This window comes from Micrasema longulum, unplaced genomic scaffold (assembly GCF_059751315.1).
Source record: "Micrasema longulum isolate JH-2025_06_02 unplaced genomic scaffold, ASM5975131v1 h1tg001731l, whole genome shotgun sequence".
In the NCBI taxonomy this organism is placed as follows: domain Eukaryota; kingdom Metazoa; phylum Arthropoda; class Insecta; order Trichoptera; family Brachycentridae; genus Micrasema; species Micrasema longulum.
In genome coordinates, this window is record NW_028278909.1 from 85,113 (window position 1) to 100,253 (window position 15,141).

General features: G+C 30.7%; 1 protein-coding gene across 1 annotated transcript in view; it reads left to right on the top strand.

Annotated features, from left to right (window-relative positions):
* Window positions 1-9,463, top strand: part of LOC148274182 (protein O-mannosyl-transferase TMTC4-like) — a 65,618-nt gene extending 56,155 nt beyond the window's left edge. The window contains exons 2-4 of the mRNA XM_088237471.1: window positions 7,259-7,436; window positions 8,374-8,858; window positions 9,457-9,463. Coding sequence (XP_088093597.1) covers window positions 8,581-8,858; window positions 9,457-9,463 — 285 coding nt within the window. The 5' untranslated portion in view covers window positions 7,259-7,436; window positions 8,374-8,580. The remainder of the gene's footprint in view (window positions 1-7,258; window positions 7,437-8,373; window positions 8,859-9,456) is intronic.
* Window positions 9,464-15,141: the final 5,678 nt, after the last annotated feature.

Genomic DNA, 15,141 nt, shown 5'->3' on the forward strand with positions numbered 1-15,141 from the left:
GAGAGGATATGGAGAGACATTGTGAAAAATGCTCGACAAAACCCCTACCAGATGAGAAAATACCTTTTTTGATTATTTTTTTCTTGCAACTGGCGAAAATCAAACTGACGAAGCCAGTTTCACTGTTAGCCTTCTAACAAAATACGGCATGACCCCTGCTAATTGGCGATAAATTGCTTATTGATACACTGTGTTATATCTCAAATTATTCTTTAAAAATGTTGAAATCATTAAAAAATCTAATTCATGCCCACGAGTTTTCAAAACACACGAATTATCCAACACGTCTTTTAGTTAAGAAGATATTAACCAAACATCTGAATGTACACTTATTTTTTCATTATCCTGATGTTTTTTGTAAATATTTTTTGATACACTTCCATAATTAATCTCGTGGTGGTCTCCGTGGTGTAGTGGTCAAGACGCTTGACTCACACACGGAAGGTTCCGGGTTCGATTCCCGGTGATTATACAAAAATTAAAATGTGATTTTTCTCAAGCCTGGGTGTTATGTGATGTAATTCACCATTGTAATTGGGCCTCCTGGCCTGTTGTGGTGCAAATAATAATGATAATAATAATAATAATGATTAAGATAAAATTGTGAACAAAACCTCTAGGTTTAATTTCACTTTTATTTCATAAACACTAGATTAAAAACTAAGGGCTCCCTGTCTGTTCCCCGAATTACAAATTACTTCGGAGAGCGAACATTAAATTGCGTTGTTCCAAGATTGTTCAATGATCTCCCACAAACCATCATTAACATGAAAAATCTTCAAATGAAAAAAGAAGAACTGAAGAAATATCTTCTAGATACTTTATAGTGCCTGTTTATAAATAAATCTGTAAAATATAAATAAAATAAATGTAATATAAACCTGTCATAAAAAAAAAGTGTCAAACTGAAACTAAGAAGTCATATTGATAAATTGATATTAATTTTAAATCATTGTTAAATTTCCTTTAAATTTATTTGATTTTCGTTTTTTGTACTCAAAATCAAATTTTAACTCAATAAATAACAAAATTTTTGTAATTTTTCAAACTCATCAATTTCAAAATAGCAATTATTGTTAGTTTTATCGCTTTCTTGTGATGCGGTTAGCGTACATTTATAAGGATAACCGACAAGATTGCATATATTTATGGTCAAAGTAAGTCATCAAAAGGATCAAAAGTTTCAAGCACCTGAGAGTATAAGTTACGAAATATGGCAGCTTAAAAAAAAAGATGAGAGTACAGCTAGGATTAGCAGACGCCGCATTCAACGGTATAAAATCTGAAGATCGTATATTTATTCAGGGAAAACCAAACACCGTTTACATAATTCCTGCATAACACCTATTCTCATGTACGGATGTGAATCGTGGCACCTCACTTGGGCTCAAAACAGCAAAATGTTGAGTTTTGAGAATATGTGTCACAGAAGAATCTCAGGTGTGCATTGGTTTGAATTTATGTGAAATGAAAAAATAAGAGAACTCTGGTGAGAACTATCACTAAGCAGAGACAAAACGGTTAGCTGGGCCATATATTGCGGATGCCTCTTAAAAGCCTTAACCACGCTAGCGTACTTTACAAGGCATCAGGTTTTTGTACAGGAGTTCAGCTGCTGACTGTTCATCGGCAGTTTATGGCAAAACTAGGGGACGCGAACTTAACTTAGGAGAATGCAAAGGAACTGACAGCAGATGTGCATGGAGGCTTATTGTGGACACTATATTTTCCAACAAAAAAAAGAATATTGAATCATCTAGTGCCTTTCCGGGTCCTCCCGACGTTGGCGATCACTACAGCAAAAGCATATGTATCTGTCCTGCGCTATTTTTATATTTTGCAGCCAGGACGACTGCTTATTGATGTACTCGCCTTAGTAATTCCTGGGAAAAGATGACCAGAGTGGTTATCCGTTTCCTTCTCTGGTGGATTTTACTATCAGGGTTACCTTCCTTTAGGTGGTTGGTTTTGGTTTTGAGGCGCCAAAAACTCGCCTCTCATTCTCTCGTTATCTGCTGTGATCACCGTTATAAGTGTGATCCCATTGCCCAGGGTTCGCGACGTGGACGCTAACTAGTTAGACTAGTCAGTAGTGCTGCCGGCAACTGGGCGTTTGCAGCATTTTATAGAATCGCATCCTCCAGCAAGATGCGACTACTACTGCGACCTTACTGACAGTTCAAACCCTATCGACCATTGAATATTGATGATTTTTTTTTTACGGACAAAATATGATTTCTTTAAGATGTAATAAAAAATAAAGTGTTATGTTTAAAGTTTAAACGAACACGTGTATTTTTACCGTAATTTTATTTCCCAACTCCATTTTCTTATCTCTTATACCCTTAACTTTTCAATTGTTTCCACTTTAGGCACTGTCACACTTTTTACTTTTAAGTCGATCCCTTTTCTAGCAGAATTTCCCCTCGTTCGGAATTCAAATAAGTATCTCATGGAATCCGTCACGTGCGTAATTTTATTGTCTTTTTGACACTTATTGCATGTTTCATCGCAAATGCTAGAATTGTGCTAACACCACTGTGCTCGGGAGATTAAATCCACCAAATCCATTCACTTCGCAAATTAGGTACGCACTTTATCCTTTTCCAGAAAACCTGTTCGGAAATCAAACATAGAAAGTATCATTCTACTAAAAAAAACATCTTATTAGATTGTGTATAAAAAAGTATCGATTAAATATTTTTTTTCTTTATTTTTTTCTATTTGTCATATTTCAAAATCTAATGGTCGAATTCGAAATAAAATGTTCATAATATATAAACAAAACAAACAAACCATCACGCCGTTTTCCCGTTGCGGTAGACAGAGAGGATAGAACGCCATATCAATCTAACTTTACATACAGACCTAGCTTCCTCTACATTCATACATCTTCCCATGCACGCATGCCGATTATTCCTACTCTTGACATCTTCAAGTATTTAATGAACTTGATCGTGCCATGTCTTTCTCGGTCTTCCTTGCTTTCTGCATCCATCAACATTCGCATCGTATATCCTTTTAGCCGTTTTTCGTTGTCCATTATTAACCTTTTTTTATTTTGCTATTTTATTCTGTCATTTTTTTTTCGGTGATACCAAGCTGTCTTAAAAATGTATGTTTGGTGGGTTTTTTACTTGAATTCAGAATGTTATTTTAACTTGCATTTTTTAAGCTTTTGCAACAGGTTGTTTTTATTCCACCATTACTGAAAATAATTTCTAACATTTTAACGTGAAAAATGCACCTTTCATCATATTTATCAATCCTCTTTTTTCCTAGATCCTTTCTCTTTCCCCTAGCGATTTCATTATCTGATCCCATGTCCAGTGCATTCCTTATTTCATCAAATAAATGCGCCGTAATAATTTTTAACAAATCCATCTTTTATGTATCTGGCCGTAATAGCTTTAAAATTTAGTTAGTACAAATCTTGACCAACTAACACCAATCTTTTGTTCGGCTCGAATATATTTCTTAGGGCTTTACACATAAACTTGGTATAAAGTTACGTCTAGGTATAGTGGAAAATACGGGTGGTAATCCCATCTTTATTCTACCACTATGCTTAAGCTTAACTTTTTACTAGATTTTAAGTAAGGTTTTTATGGTAAAAAAACCCCCTAATGATTTTTTTTTCAAATGAATAAAACAAGAGGACACAACAAAAAAAATACAACAAATTAGTCAATAATGTTTTCCTTAATTATTTACAAGAAATTTGTCAATAATTCATTGCATCTTTTTCGTAAACTGGTCAAATATCGCGAGTAGATTTGGCAGATTTATTCATTCGATTGAACGAGAAAAAAATACGGTGTCGAAAATGCTCACTTTCGTCTAGTTGACATTTCATTATCAAGTATTGTTACAAAATAATAACATTTTCTTTCGAATATCCTTTACGATTTTAACATTAACAAATTACAACAGGGATGGAGAATGCCTTAAATAAGAGAATACGGAAGTCTAGGCAATTACAGGGATTTTGACCTGTCATTGGCTGGTTTAAGTAGCCAATTTACACACTGCGTAACATTCACCATTTTGCCTTTGCTTCAACATCCATATTCTTCAATTCTTCCATTTTATGATTTAAGTGAACTTAAAGAGTCTTTGACTTTACGATTTGGTTTTTATTTTGGTACTCATTTTTAAATTTGGAAAAAATGGACACACCTTATGTTAACACCTAATATAATGAATTTTGAAAAAAAAATCAGTAAAATATTTTTTAATTTATTTATACTTTTAATTCAATACGTTACATGTTTTCACCCTTTTTATCTGCCTATAAATCCAACACCTATAACATTTGTAAGTACAGACCCTGACCAACTTACACAATTTTTATCTGGTTGTTAGTTAGATGAAATATATTTTTATAGCAATATGCCGGCCAACGTTAAAATATCCCAATGTCGGTCTTGTGGTGTAGTGGTAAGCGCTTTTGCGTACCTTGCATGAAATATTTATTATACAATAGAATACTTCATAGTCCCTGGACTGGCACCTGAAGCGTAAGACTTATCATCTTACTCTTAGAAACTCTGCGATTGGTGTACGAATGCAATGTTCTATGCACCATATGTTGCGGAAAGGAAATGATGATGATAATGATATTTGAATAATATATTGTAAAAAAAAGAATTAATAAGTTTGGTAAAAAATGTTGATGTTTTATTTCCCGGTTATTCTATTCAAGCCCCCCCTCCGCTAGCACCTTTTACACCCCCACTTCCCGTGTCAATGTCAGGTCTCGACATCCACACAAACACCATCTAAGTTTTCTACTCCTGGTTATGTTTGTGGAGCACGCTTAATGCGTTAAGTTTTCGATAGCGCAAGTTTTTCTAATGGTGCGGGAATCTTTTCCAAGACTTTTTAAATAATGTTTCAATAATTTCTGATGCTTCGCTCTTGATATAAGTATTTAAACTCGTCACTTTCTTATTAAAACTAAGCAGAAAAGAAACCAAAACGAAATCTTGATTATAACTTTAATCATTAAAAAAAGTTTTGCAGTTGTTCTTTTTGCAATGCATCTACAAGAGAGTGATAAAAATACTAACTTCAATTACCCGTTCGTTAAAATTCCTACCTACCGCATTTCTCAGTAAATTATATGATTTTATCATTTCAAAACATTTTTATTTAAAACTACGCCTTTAAAAAAACTGCAATAGTATATTTTATAAAAATAGATTTCTGGTAAGAAAAATATTCATTATTTATTAATATTATCTATTATTTATTTAAGTCATATAAAAAAAATATTTTTCAATGTATTATACAAATCAATTACATTCTCAGGAGTTTCTACAACTCAATTCGGGACTTCAATAATATCAAGATTTTTTTTAAAAGGCACATATTATAAAGAACAACAAAGAAACAAAGCAAGTTAAGCACCTTCATAACTAAATATTACACAACAATACATAAACCAAGAACCTTTCCTTACACAAACAATAAACAATATTACTCATACTTATGTAAAAGCGCGTTCAAGAATGGAGAAGTGATAAAGTCAGAAGTGAATGGAAAAAAGATAATGTGGTTAATATCACAATTCTACGCAGACGCAACCATAGTAACAGTGGCAATTCTTGGGTATTAGAATATTATATTTTTTAATATCTATCTTTTTGATATTTATTTTTGAAAGTCTCGAGCCACAGCGTCCACAACTCCAAAGTAAGGGAACAAACAAGTAAAGCCTTAGCAGCATATGGATGCCTAAGAAATGTCGTATGGTACGATAAGCACATGCGAATTGGAAGCAAGATTTGGATAAACAAAACGTGAGTCAGACCAATCATGGTGTACGCGATAGAGACTTGGATAGATACAGCAAGATCAAAATATAAAAATAACTAACCAGCTGCTCAGAACGTGAGATATGAAAGTACTAAGGGCAATCACAGGGAAAACCCTAAGGGTTAGAATCTGGAGTCAAGAAGTTAGACGGACTCGCGATACCCAGGGCATAGTAGATAGATTCTGGATAGATTACGTCAATAGAATGGACGGCTTCAAAATTCCAAAAATACAACCAAAATATAAATACTTTTCGACTAGCAGATAGCAGACTAAATGTAAATAAAATTGATATTTACTAAAATACTGGGTATTTAACAATTTTTCAAATCTATTTAATGAAAGTAAACATAACAGAAAAGTTGGTTAAGAAAAATCTTATTTTTTGTTTTTTTCAAAAAAATAAAAACATTTTTCGTCATTCGTTTTGAGTTATTTAAAAAAAAAATCGTCAATAAGTGGTTTAAATAGTTCAGTCCACACCCTTTTCAGTGGATTTATGTTTTTCATTTTATTGGGGAAAATGTTTTGATTTAATATTTAATCATACATTTAATTTTTAGTAAAATTTTAGTGTTGTAGAATGGCCTACATAAATATAAAAAGTTTGCAAAAAACATTTTTTTTTATCAATTATATAAATTGTATATTTTTGACATTTTAATAATCTTTTTTTCTTATAACTGAAATCTTATTTTTATTTATTTATTTATACTTTAGAATTTAAATATTTACAAGCAAAATATCATTATTTTGTTCTCTATAAAATAAATGATTAATTTATGCCGTAGTTACAATTCAATTTATTTTCTAACACTTGTAACTACTTAGATTATTTGTTTATTACTTTTGCACCACAAATACTATTTTAGATTGATGAATTACAATACAGAAAACCAATGCTAAAGAAAAATCACATTTTTCGCTATCGAATGTTGTTATGATCCATAGTTTTTTTTTGTAAAAAGAGGAATACTAGAGTTCTTATTATTTATTCAAATATTTAAATTTTCAGACCATTTCCTCAAAATCGTAAATAAATTGTTCTGGAAAATGGAAATCGAGTTGTGGTAGAGTGGGACTTTAACCTGAGACTTTTGGTCCTTGAGTCCACAATACTACCACGGGACTACAACTCAGTTCTTAAATTATGTTTACCTAGCTATTTTTGTACTCACATATTTCATTTTATTTATTTATTCACATTTATTGATAAGTATGTTTGTATTGAAAGGACCTGTAATTTTGGATTTAAATCAGATGAGGTATTTGTATAAGTAAATCAGTAACATTCTGATTAACGTTCTCAATTCGTTACCCTGTTAACACGCACACAATATTTTCTTGACAAAGGAAAAATCACCCCTGTTTCGAGGGCGAGCAGTTTCTAAATAAACCTGATCTTCCCATAATAACATATTTTTTTCTTTCTTTTCAGATTTTAACCAGAATAAAACGGCCGTAATAATTCTTTGCCATTGTACTATGAGGATGGCCAACGTTGATTCACATGGCCAGGAAAACAGCGAAAAGAAGATTTTCACTTAGTGGATAGTATAAAAACACGCAAGCACACGAGTGCCAAACCCTTAAGCAAGCTACATGAAAAAGAAAACGTAAATCGCCAAACCGTTTGCCATAGATTAAATATAATAAAAATAATACTGCTTTAAGTGTCTTAAAATCAACCAACTTCTTGGCTTAAAAAAAGATTCATGCATTTGGTAGCATTTATTGTCACTAAGTCGAGGCATCAAGACTTCGTCTCTATTCGGAAAGACGCATTAGAGCACCCGATAGATAAGGCAAAAAGCAAGTGTGGGTGCCATATGCTCCATTTTAGGACCAGATACGGAAAATTAAAACCAAACGAGGTTCACTCATTTAAATCAGTAATACCTGTTGTGTAATATTTCAATTACCTTAACGCTAAAGATACCTTATTTATTTTTTGCCAATATCCTCCATTTTGATTCTCAAGTATTAAGTTTACCATATATTATTTTTTTTCTTGATGAGATGGATTTACAATAGCAACCAACTAGAGTTTTTTGTTCACATAAAAAGCGTAATATTTCATTTTGCTATTACAAGCCTCCCCATGATTCTTGCCGATGCGAAACTGTCAAACCAGGGTAGAAAAAAATACTGGTCGTATAAAAAAACCTTGGCAATTAAATTGTCAAAAAAAATAAATTATTTGCTTTTAAAGAAGTCCATTTCATTACGTTTTATGACAAAAGAAAAATAAGTTTAATTAATGATATCAAACAAAGTGGGTGCAATATATAAACATGTTTTGTTTATTCATAAAGATACATATTACAAAAAAAAACGTATCTCCAACTTTTTGAGGCCAAGAACCCTGTGTTGAGTTGGGTTACAACAAAATAGAAAGTGAAAGCATGCATCTTATTAAAGAATACTCCAAATAAAAATTATTAGTGGAGATAAATCAGTTACTATGCAACCTTTCGGGCACTGAGTTGTTGCACCAAATCCAGTCTCTTTCATTTGTAGCATGTAAATAATTTTACAGCTCTACGTTTCTAGGACCTAAAAAAAGAAATATTTAATGTGCATATTACGGAAGCACATAATTTTAATTGAAAAAGTGTCAAGTCAAAATGGAACATAACTTGAGTGTTGTAATAGAATATTTCCGGACAAGTTTTTTAGTTGTAAATATATCGTGATATCAAGAAAAGTGGTCAAAATGACAAATTTAGCTTTATTTTAGTGGCGTACATACTTGTCAGCATGAAGCGGAGAACTCTGCCGACTGTGCGTGAGGAGAAAGTGTCTCGCCCAGGAGAGTGGGTTATCTATGGCCTAGTGGGGTTCGTGTCCGTGGCGTGCTACGCTAACGGCACGTCAGGAGACTTCGTGCATGACGACATCCCCGCCATCACCATGAACAAGGATGTGCTAGCCCAGAACCCACTCAGCCACGTGTTCAAGAACGACTTCTGGGGCACTCCCATGGCAGACGTCAACAGCCACAAGTCCTACAGACCCCTGACTACTTTAACATTCAGGTATGTTTAAAAAAAATATTTGTTAGTTTAAGAACCGTTCGTGAATTTATTGTTGTATGAATTTGGATTGACAATAATAAATCATAATACTTAAAAACATAAAAAGGGTATTGAGCGTCTCTAGTACTGTATACGTAATGTTTTGTTGTATTTTTCTATTCATATTTTTTCTTAGAGTTTTTATGTCTAAATCTTTTTTTTTTCTTTCTTTTATTTAGGAAACATACAGTACAGTTACAAAATTTAATATCTTACACAATTAGCCTTCACTCTAATGGACCAGTGAAGTTTCCATATTATAAAGCAATTATATGTAAGGTCAATTATGAAAGTTTAAAAAAGAGAAGGAAAAAAAAACATTAATGAAAGTTGTTTAAAAGTTAAAATTTAAGGAAAAAAAGATATTTTAAAGTGTGTACTTTGTTGTGGGTATTTGATAATGGAAATAATATCAAAAATGAAGAAAATTTGTCAGAGTAATTAAAAGTTAAGAATTGAAATAAAGAATGAAAAACATGCTCAGATGTAAAAAAAAATAAAATAGTAATAACATTTTTCATCCTTTATCTTATTAAATTTCATTTTCAATTTCTTTTAGCTATTGACCTTTGGAGTCATTATTGTGACGATTTGTTTTTTGTTAAAAAAAAATACCACATTGTTAAATAATAAAAAAACATCGTCAATTATCTGTTAATTCATGCGATAAACACAAAACAATACTAACCCAGTTTTTGCTGCTTTTCTTTACAAATTTAATTATTCGAATTCCACAATTTTATTTAAAAAAAAAAAAATCTTATCACAACAAAAAAAAAAACCACTCATAATGCAAAGATAACATAACGAATATGTAAGAAAGTATTCACATTTATTTAAATTGAAACAATTTGTAATTTTTACCACATAAGATTTAAATATTTTTTAGTATAACTTGTTTCAGGTATTCTGAATAACCCATCATCAGGTGTAAATATAAACTGCACTAAAGTATAAAAACATATTAGTATTGATAGGGTAAGGTTAAAGGAGCAAAGCAATGTGTGGTGGAGGGAGGGGGGTTTTCCTAAATATTACTAAATTTAAAATGTTTTTCCACGAAGTAAATGCTGAAACAATAAATAATATTAAGCATCTACTTAATGAATAAACAACGTTTTTTTAACGAAAAATAATAAAGTGTTTTGATTGTATTTCTAAGAAAAGTGGTTATCGCGTGTATTAAAAAACGCTGTAAGAACTTTGTAAAAAAGACTGTTGACCAAGTGAAGATCCAATAAAGCGACTGGAAAAAAAAACTTAGTTCATTTCCCATCCGGGGCCATGTTTTATCATGACAATGATTGCAATGCGAAAAAACACACCACTTGTATGAGCTTCCCTGCTTCGCAAAATACAAAAGGACTTATTGCGCCGTCCTGGGAGCAATCTTCTCGCAGTCAAAGAACAGGGCCAAATAAAAGTTTAAACGAAGCTCGCCGGCCTCGGGAGGATCTTATGCTTCCATCCACAACTTTGTTTCGCCTTCAATTCATTTGGACCGTACGTGTGTTAGTGACAAGGCAGCTCCTTAAATGGACTTTTACAGCTGTGTTGTCTCAGAACGCTACCAGTTATAAAACTTTTACAAACACGTTGTTTTTTTGATCGCTACAAATCTAAGACAACATTCTCCACAAAAAATTGAAACAAGTTTTTTAGAAAACGTACACTTGACTCTTATGTTTTTGGTTACTTGAAATACATAATATTTTTTTTTACAAATAAATAAACGTCATTTCTACAAAATGAATATCAAATTAATCATAGATAGAAAATAATAAACATTTGAGCCTTTTATAATAAAAATAATGTTTGTAACACTACAATATCGAGATTTTACTGACAAAATGCATAAATTCATTAAAACAAGTTCCGAGATAAAAACATTTGAATCTTTTATATTCTTTGAACGCATTGTTTCTCCAGCAATTTTCCTTTATTTTAATTTTTTCTAAAGCTTTGAGAGGGGAATATTTTTTCTGAGCAAAGCATAAAATTGGAAATCTACATATTGAGCACCTATATTTAAAAATATTTGTAATATATAAAAACTATATTATTTTTTTTAAATACACATCAAAGCATCATATTCTCAAATATTACAAAAGAGATGAAAAACCTTTTACAGAAGGTAATATAGAAGTCTAGGCATCTACAGGGCATATGACCTGTCATTTGCTGGTTTCAGTGGCCACTTTCCACACTGTCTAACATTCACCATTCTGCCCATATTTAAACATCTATTTTCCTTAATTTTTTTTATCTGTTTATGTTTTTGAAGTTAAAGAGCTGAAACCTTTATTTGTGTTGGTGAGATTCATTGAATTGAATTATTTCAAGTACATACTAGGCAAAGCCTGATAATCTTATTTTTTTCAATTTCTATACTTCTTCATGGACCAGTTCTTCTATATTACCACCTCTAAAATGTTCGTCGTCTCTGTTGTAATATGTTAATATATACAGATCTCCAGGGAGTTGAATCCAGCCGTTATCCACAAAAATTTGGACAAACTCAAAATATTGCATCGTATACTGTTTTCAGCTGGTCATTGTTCGTTGAAATTATTTTATCTTCCTCAACCAATTGATTTTATTTAAATAATAATGACCCATAACTTTCGATTACTTTTCAAAATATATAAATATTTCAATTATTTTACAACTTTTCACACCGTGCTATTTTACCGTGCTATATATACTTACAAAATAAAATAAATAACAAATAGTGAGATAAAATAATTTGATTGTTAAATTTAGTTTGATAGAAAACGTCAAGCTGAACAGGACAACAAATCACAATCGCACTTTCCGCGTGACTGATTTTTATCCAATTAGGTAACCGCAATCAATGACGCACCCGAAAGTTTGCCTTAATTTTCCCAAGCGAGCTTTCATTTATTCCACATCAACCTACCAATGATTTACAGTACAAAGACATAATTTCGTTTAACTTACATTTTCTATCTGAATACAGAAATTTAATAATACAATAAAACATTAAAATCCTGTTTATATGTTTTTTTTCTGTGGCAATTTTTTTCAAAGTTCTGGCTTGGGTCTTAGATAACAAAATATTTCATTTATTTTTATACTTGAGCAGTTTTAGAAAACCAAAAAAAACGTTGTCATTTTAATAAAAAAAACATAAAGGAAGATATTCATATCATGTTATTTCTATAAAAAAACACACTTCTAAATAATTACTTTTACAATAACACAGATTACCTTCAATATTCAGTCAGTATTGTTTATTTATTTACTTTTGTTTTGCGTTGTTACAGTTTCAAACAAAAAAAATATTCTCACTAGGATAGCCCGTGCAAGAGTCACACAATATATAATATGTTCATATATATATTTTAATATGGAAATAATATGTATAATAATATAATAATGTATATAATAGTATTAATAATATGTATAATATGTACATATATATATTTTAACATATATTTTAATATGGAAACTTCACTGGTCCATTAGAAATAAGTCCAATTGTGTAAAATATTAAACTTTGTAACTGTACTGTATGTTTCCTGAATAAAAGAAAAAAAAAAAAAAAAAAAATATATATATATATATATATATATATTTTTTTAAATAAATGAATTCCAGAAAACCGTTTAAGTTCAGAACAAAATTTTCAACATACATATTAAAATACGTTCACCAGACGAAAAAGACAGGAACTAAATAGTTTGTACAGTTCATTTAAATTGTTTGTATACTTTGCTTAAGTGTGCTTGACAGAACGTTCTCAAATAAAATATCGTAGTGTGCCTACTAACGCAATTCAAATGTGTATGTTTACTCAGTGCGCTAACAATATAGTAGGCTCATTTAGCATGCGAACAAACCATACGATTACTCGAAACCCGCATTTGATTTCAAGTTATTCAATTCAATTTTTTTTTTTTTAAGTTTTATTCATTTTAACAAATAAGTAACTCAAATAATTGTATTTTTGTTCCCGCAAAGCCGAAGCTTGTCTGCGGGTTACATTACATTTATTTTTATTTAAATTTTTAAGTAAGTACATAGTTTAATAATAATTAATGAATAAAATATATTTATACACTTAAGTTTCACTTGCTGTTTAATAATTTTTTGACTATTTTTTTTAATGAAATTAGGTTTTTTTCTTCACGATTTTCAGCTGGTATTAAATTGTACAGTTTTGGTACTACACTACCCATTGTTCTGTCACCATAGTAGTTTTTATGTCGTGGTACCATCAGCTGCTGTGCCGATACTTGTCGGGTCATGATCTGGTGGTTTATTTTGGATTTAAAATTGCAATCGAGGAAATGATCTGTCATTATCTTATACTGACACTGTTTTTTGATTGGCAAAACGTTAACAAAATCAAATAATATTTTATTGTTGTCTTTTGCCTCATTCTTTATTTTTACAGGTAGGATAATTTTTAAAATTTGTACCTGTAAGTTCAAGACTCTATCCGTATAAGATTTAAAACATCATCCCCATATTCTTAATCCATATTGAATAATTGGGTCAACTAGCCCCAAGTAAACTAGTCTCAGCACTGGGTATGGTATGTATGGTTTTAAATGGTACATGTTAAGTAGGCAAACTCTTAAATTAAAAAAGTATGATCTGAATCAATTACATTTTTTTATCGATTTAAATTATTCTACTGTTTATTTGTTTGCAAGAATTGCCTTTGTATTATTGCCATGCCATATTTTTTTGACGTCATTGTAAATTAGAAAACTTAAGCTTTATTTACTCTACAATCGGTTAGGTCATTCAGTTTTGCATGATTTTATTTACAAAAGTTTTCTAAGTTATTGCCTATAGCTTATAGGGGGTATTTACCGCTAGAATCATCCACACGCGAGAAGGAAATTTGATGTAATTTCTTTGAACCGCAAAGTGGATGCCACGTATTTCGGAACAGGTGAAACGAATTTTCATTTTTGTAGTGCTTCCATCTAATATGTTTGTGTCGTACGGAATATTTTGTCTCCAGAAAACCAGATTCCTTAAAGGAATTCCTACCTTTCTTCCTCTGCAGTCTCATTCTTCTTTATTCTGCCTTTTCCTGGAATTGCTCCTTCCTAAAGCACGTTACGGCAGACGAACAATTTAACTAATGCAGTTGGTAAAGGAAAAAACTGGGACAGTGTAATTATATTACCAGCTTTAAAAAGATTTATGAAGCGGGCATAATTTATTCTAGTGAGAAAAAAAACGAATTAAGTAACGCTTTAACTCCGTCAATCTAAGCTAATTATTGTAACGTTTTTGTTGTTATAATATTTAATATTTAACTCTGTAGTTTTTTTTACTACGAGTACATTGATATTTTAGAGTCAAAGATTTAGAACATTTTAGTTTCCTTCGTCTTTAATAATATTTTACCTTGTTTTTGTTCTTGGCAAAATTATTTTTTTGTTTACTGTACTAGCGATACGATAACGTACTTTGTATCATTAATTTTCATAAAATTTGTTAATTTAAACCTGTTGAGCAAAAAAAACGACAATATTGACTTTTTAAACATTTCACTTTTTTTTTTTTTTTTTTTTTATTTATAAATTTATTGCAAAAAAATAATGAACATACTCATAACAGAGAATCTATATAAAACTAATTAATGTAAAATGAAAACGGAGTGTACTTTGTTTAGGATAGTCTCCATCTTACATGGCACAGCCTGTTCCAAGGTGGAGATTTTCTATCTTTAGAGCAAAAGTAGTCCTATACTAATAAAACAATAACCTAACAAAGAAAAACTAAAACTACTTTATTATAAATGCCTAGCTTATCAAATGTACAAAATTAAAAATCATTAATATACAAATATAAAGTATATATATGTTACTTAAACATACATAATATAGTATAATATATAATAAAACAAATATAAAGCAAGGAAATACTTAAAAATATCAATAACTCAGGTGCAAGTAGTCCTTATATTATTATTTTTTTTGAGAAAACGAATTTGGTACTTAATATAACAAAAATAAAATAATACAAAAACGATATTCATTCATTTCCAATATCAATTTTGTTAAATGAATGTCAAATAATGAGCGGACTTCTTTAACAAGGGACAAAACAATGACAAAAAATATTTTCTGGCAAAAATATTTTCTGACTTTATTTACGTTGAATACGATTTTTGGTAAAATTTATTATGACATATTACTCTTTTACAAAATGAAAGTCTGGGCGTTTTGTAAGCAGGTTTTCCCGCCATATTGTCTGT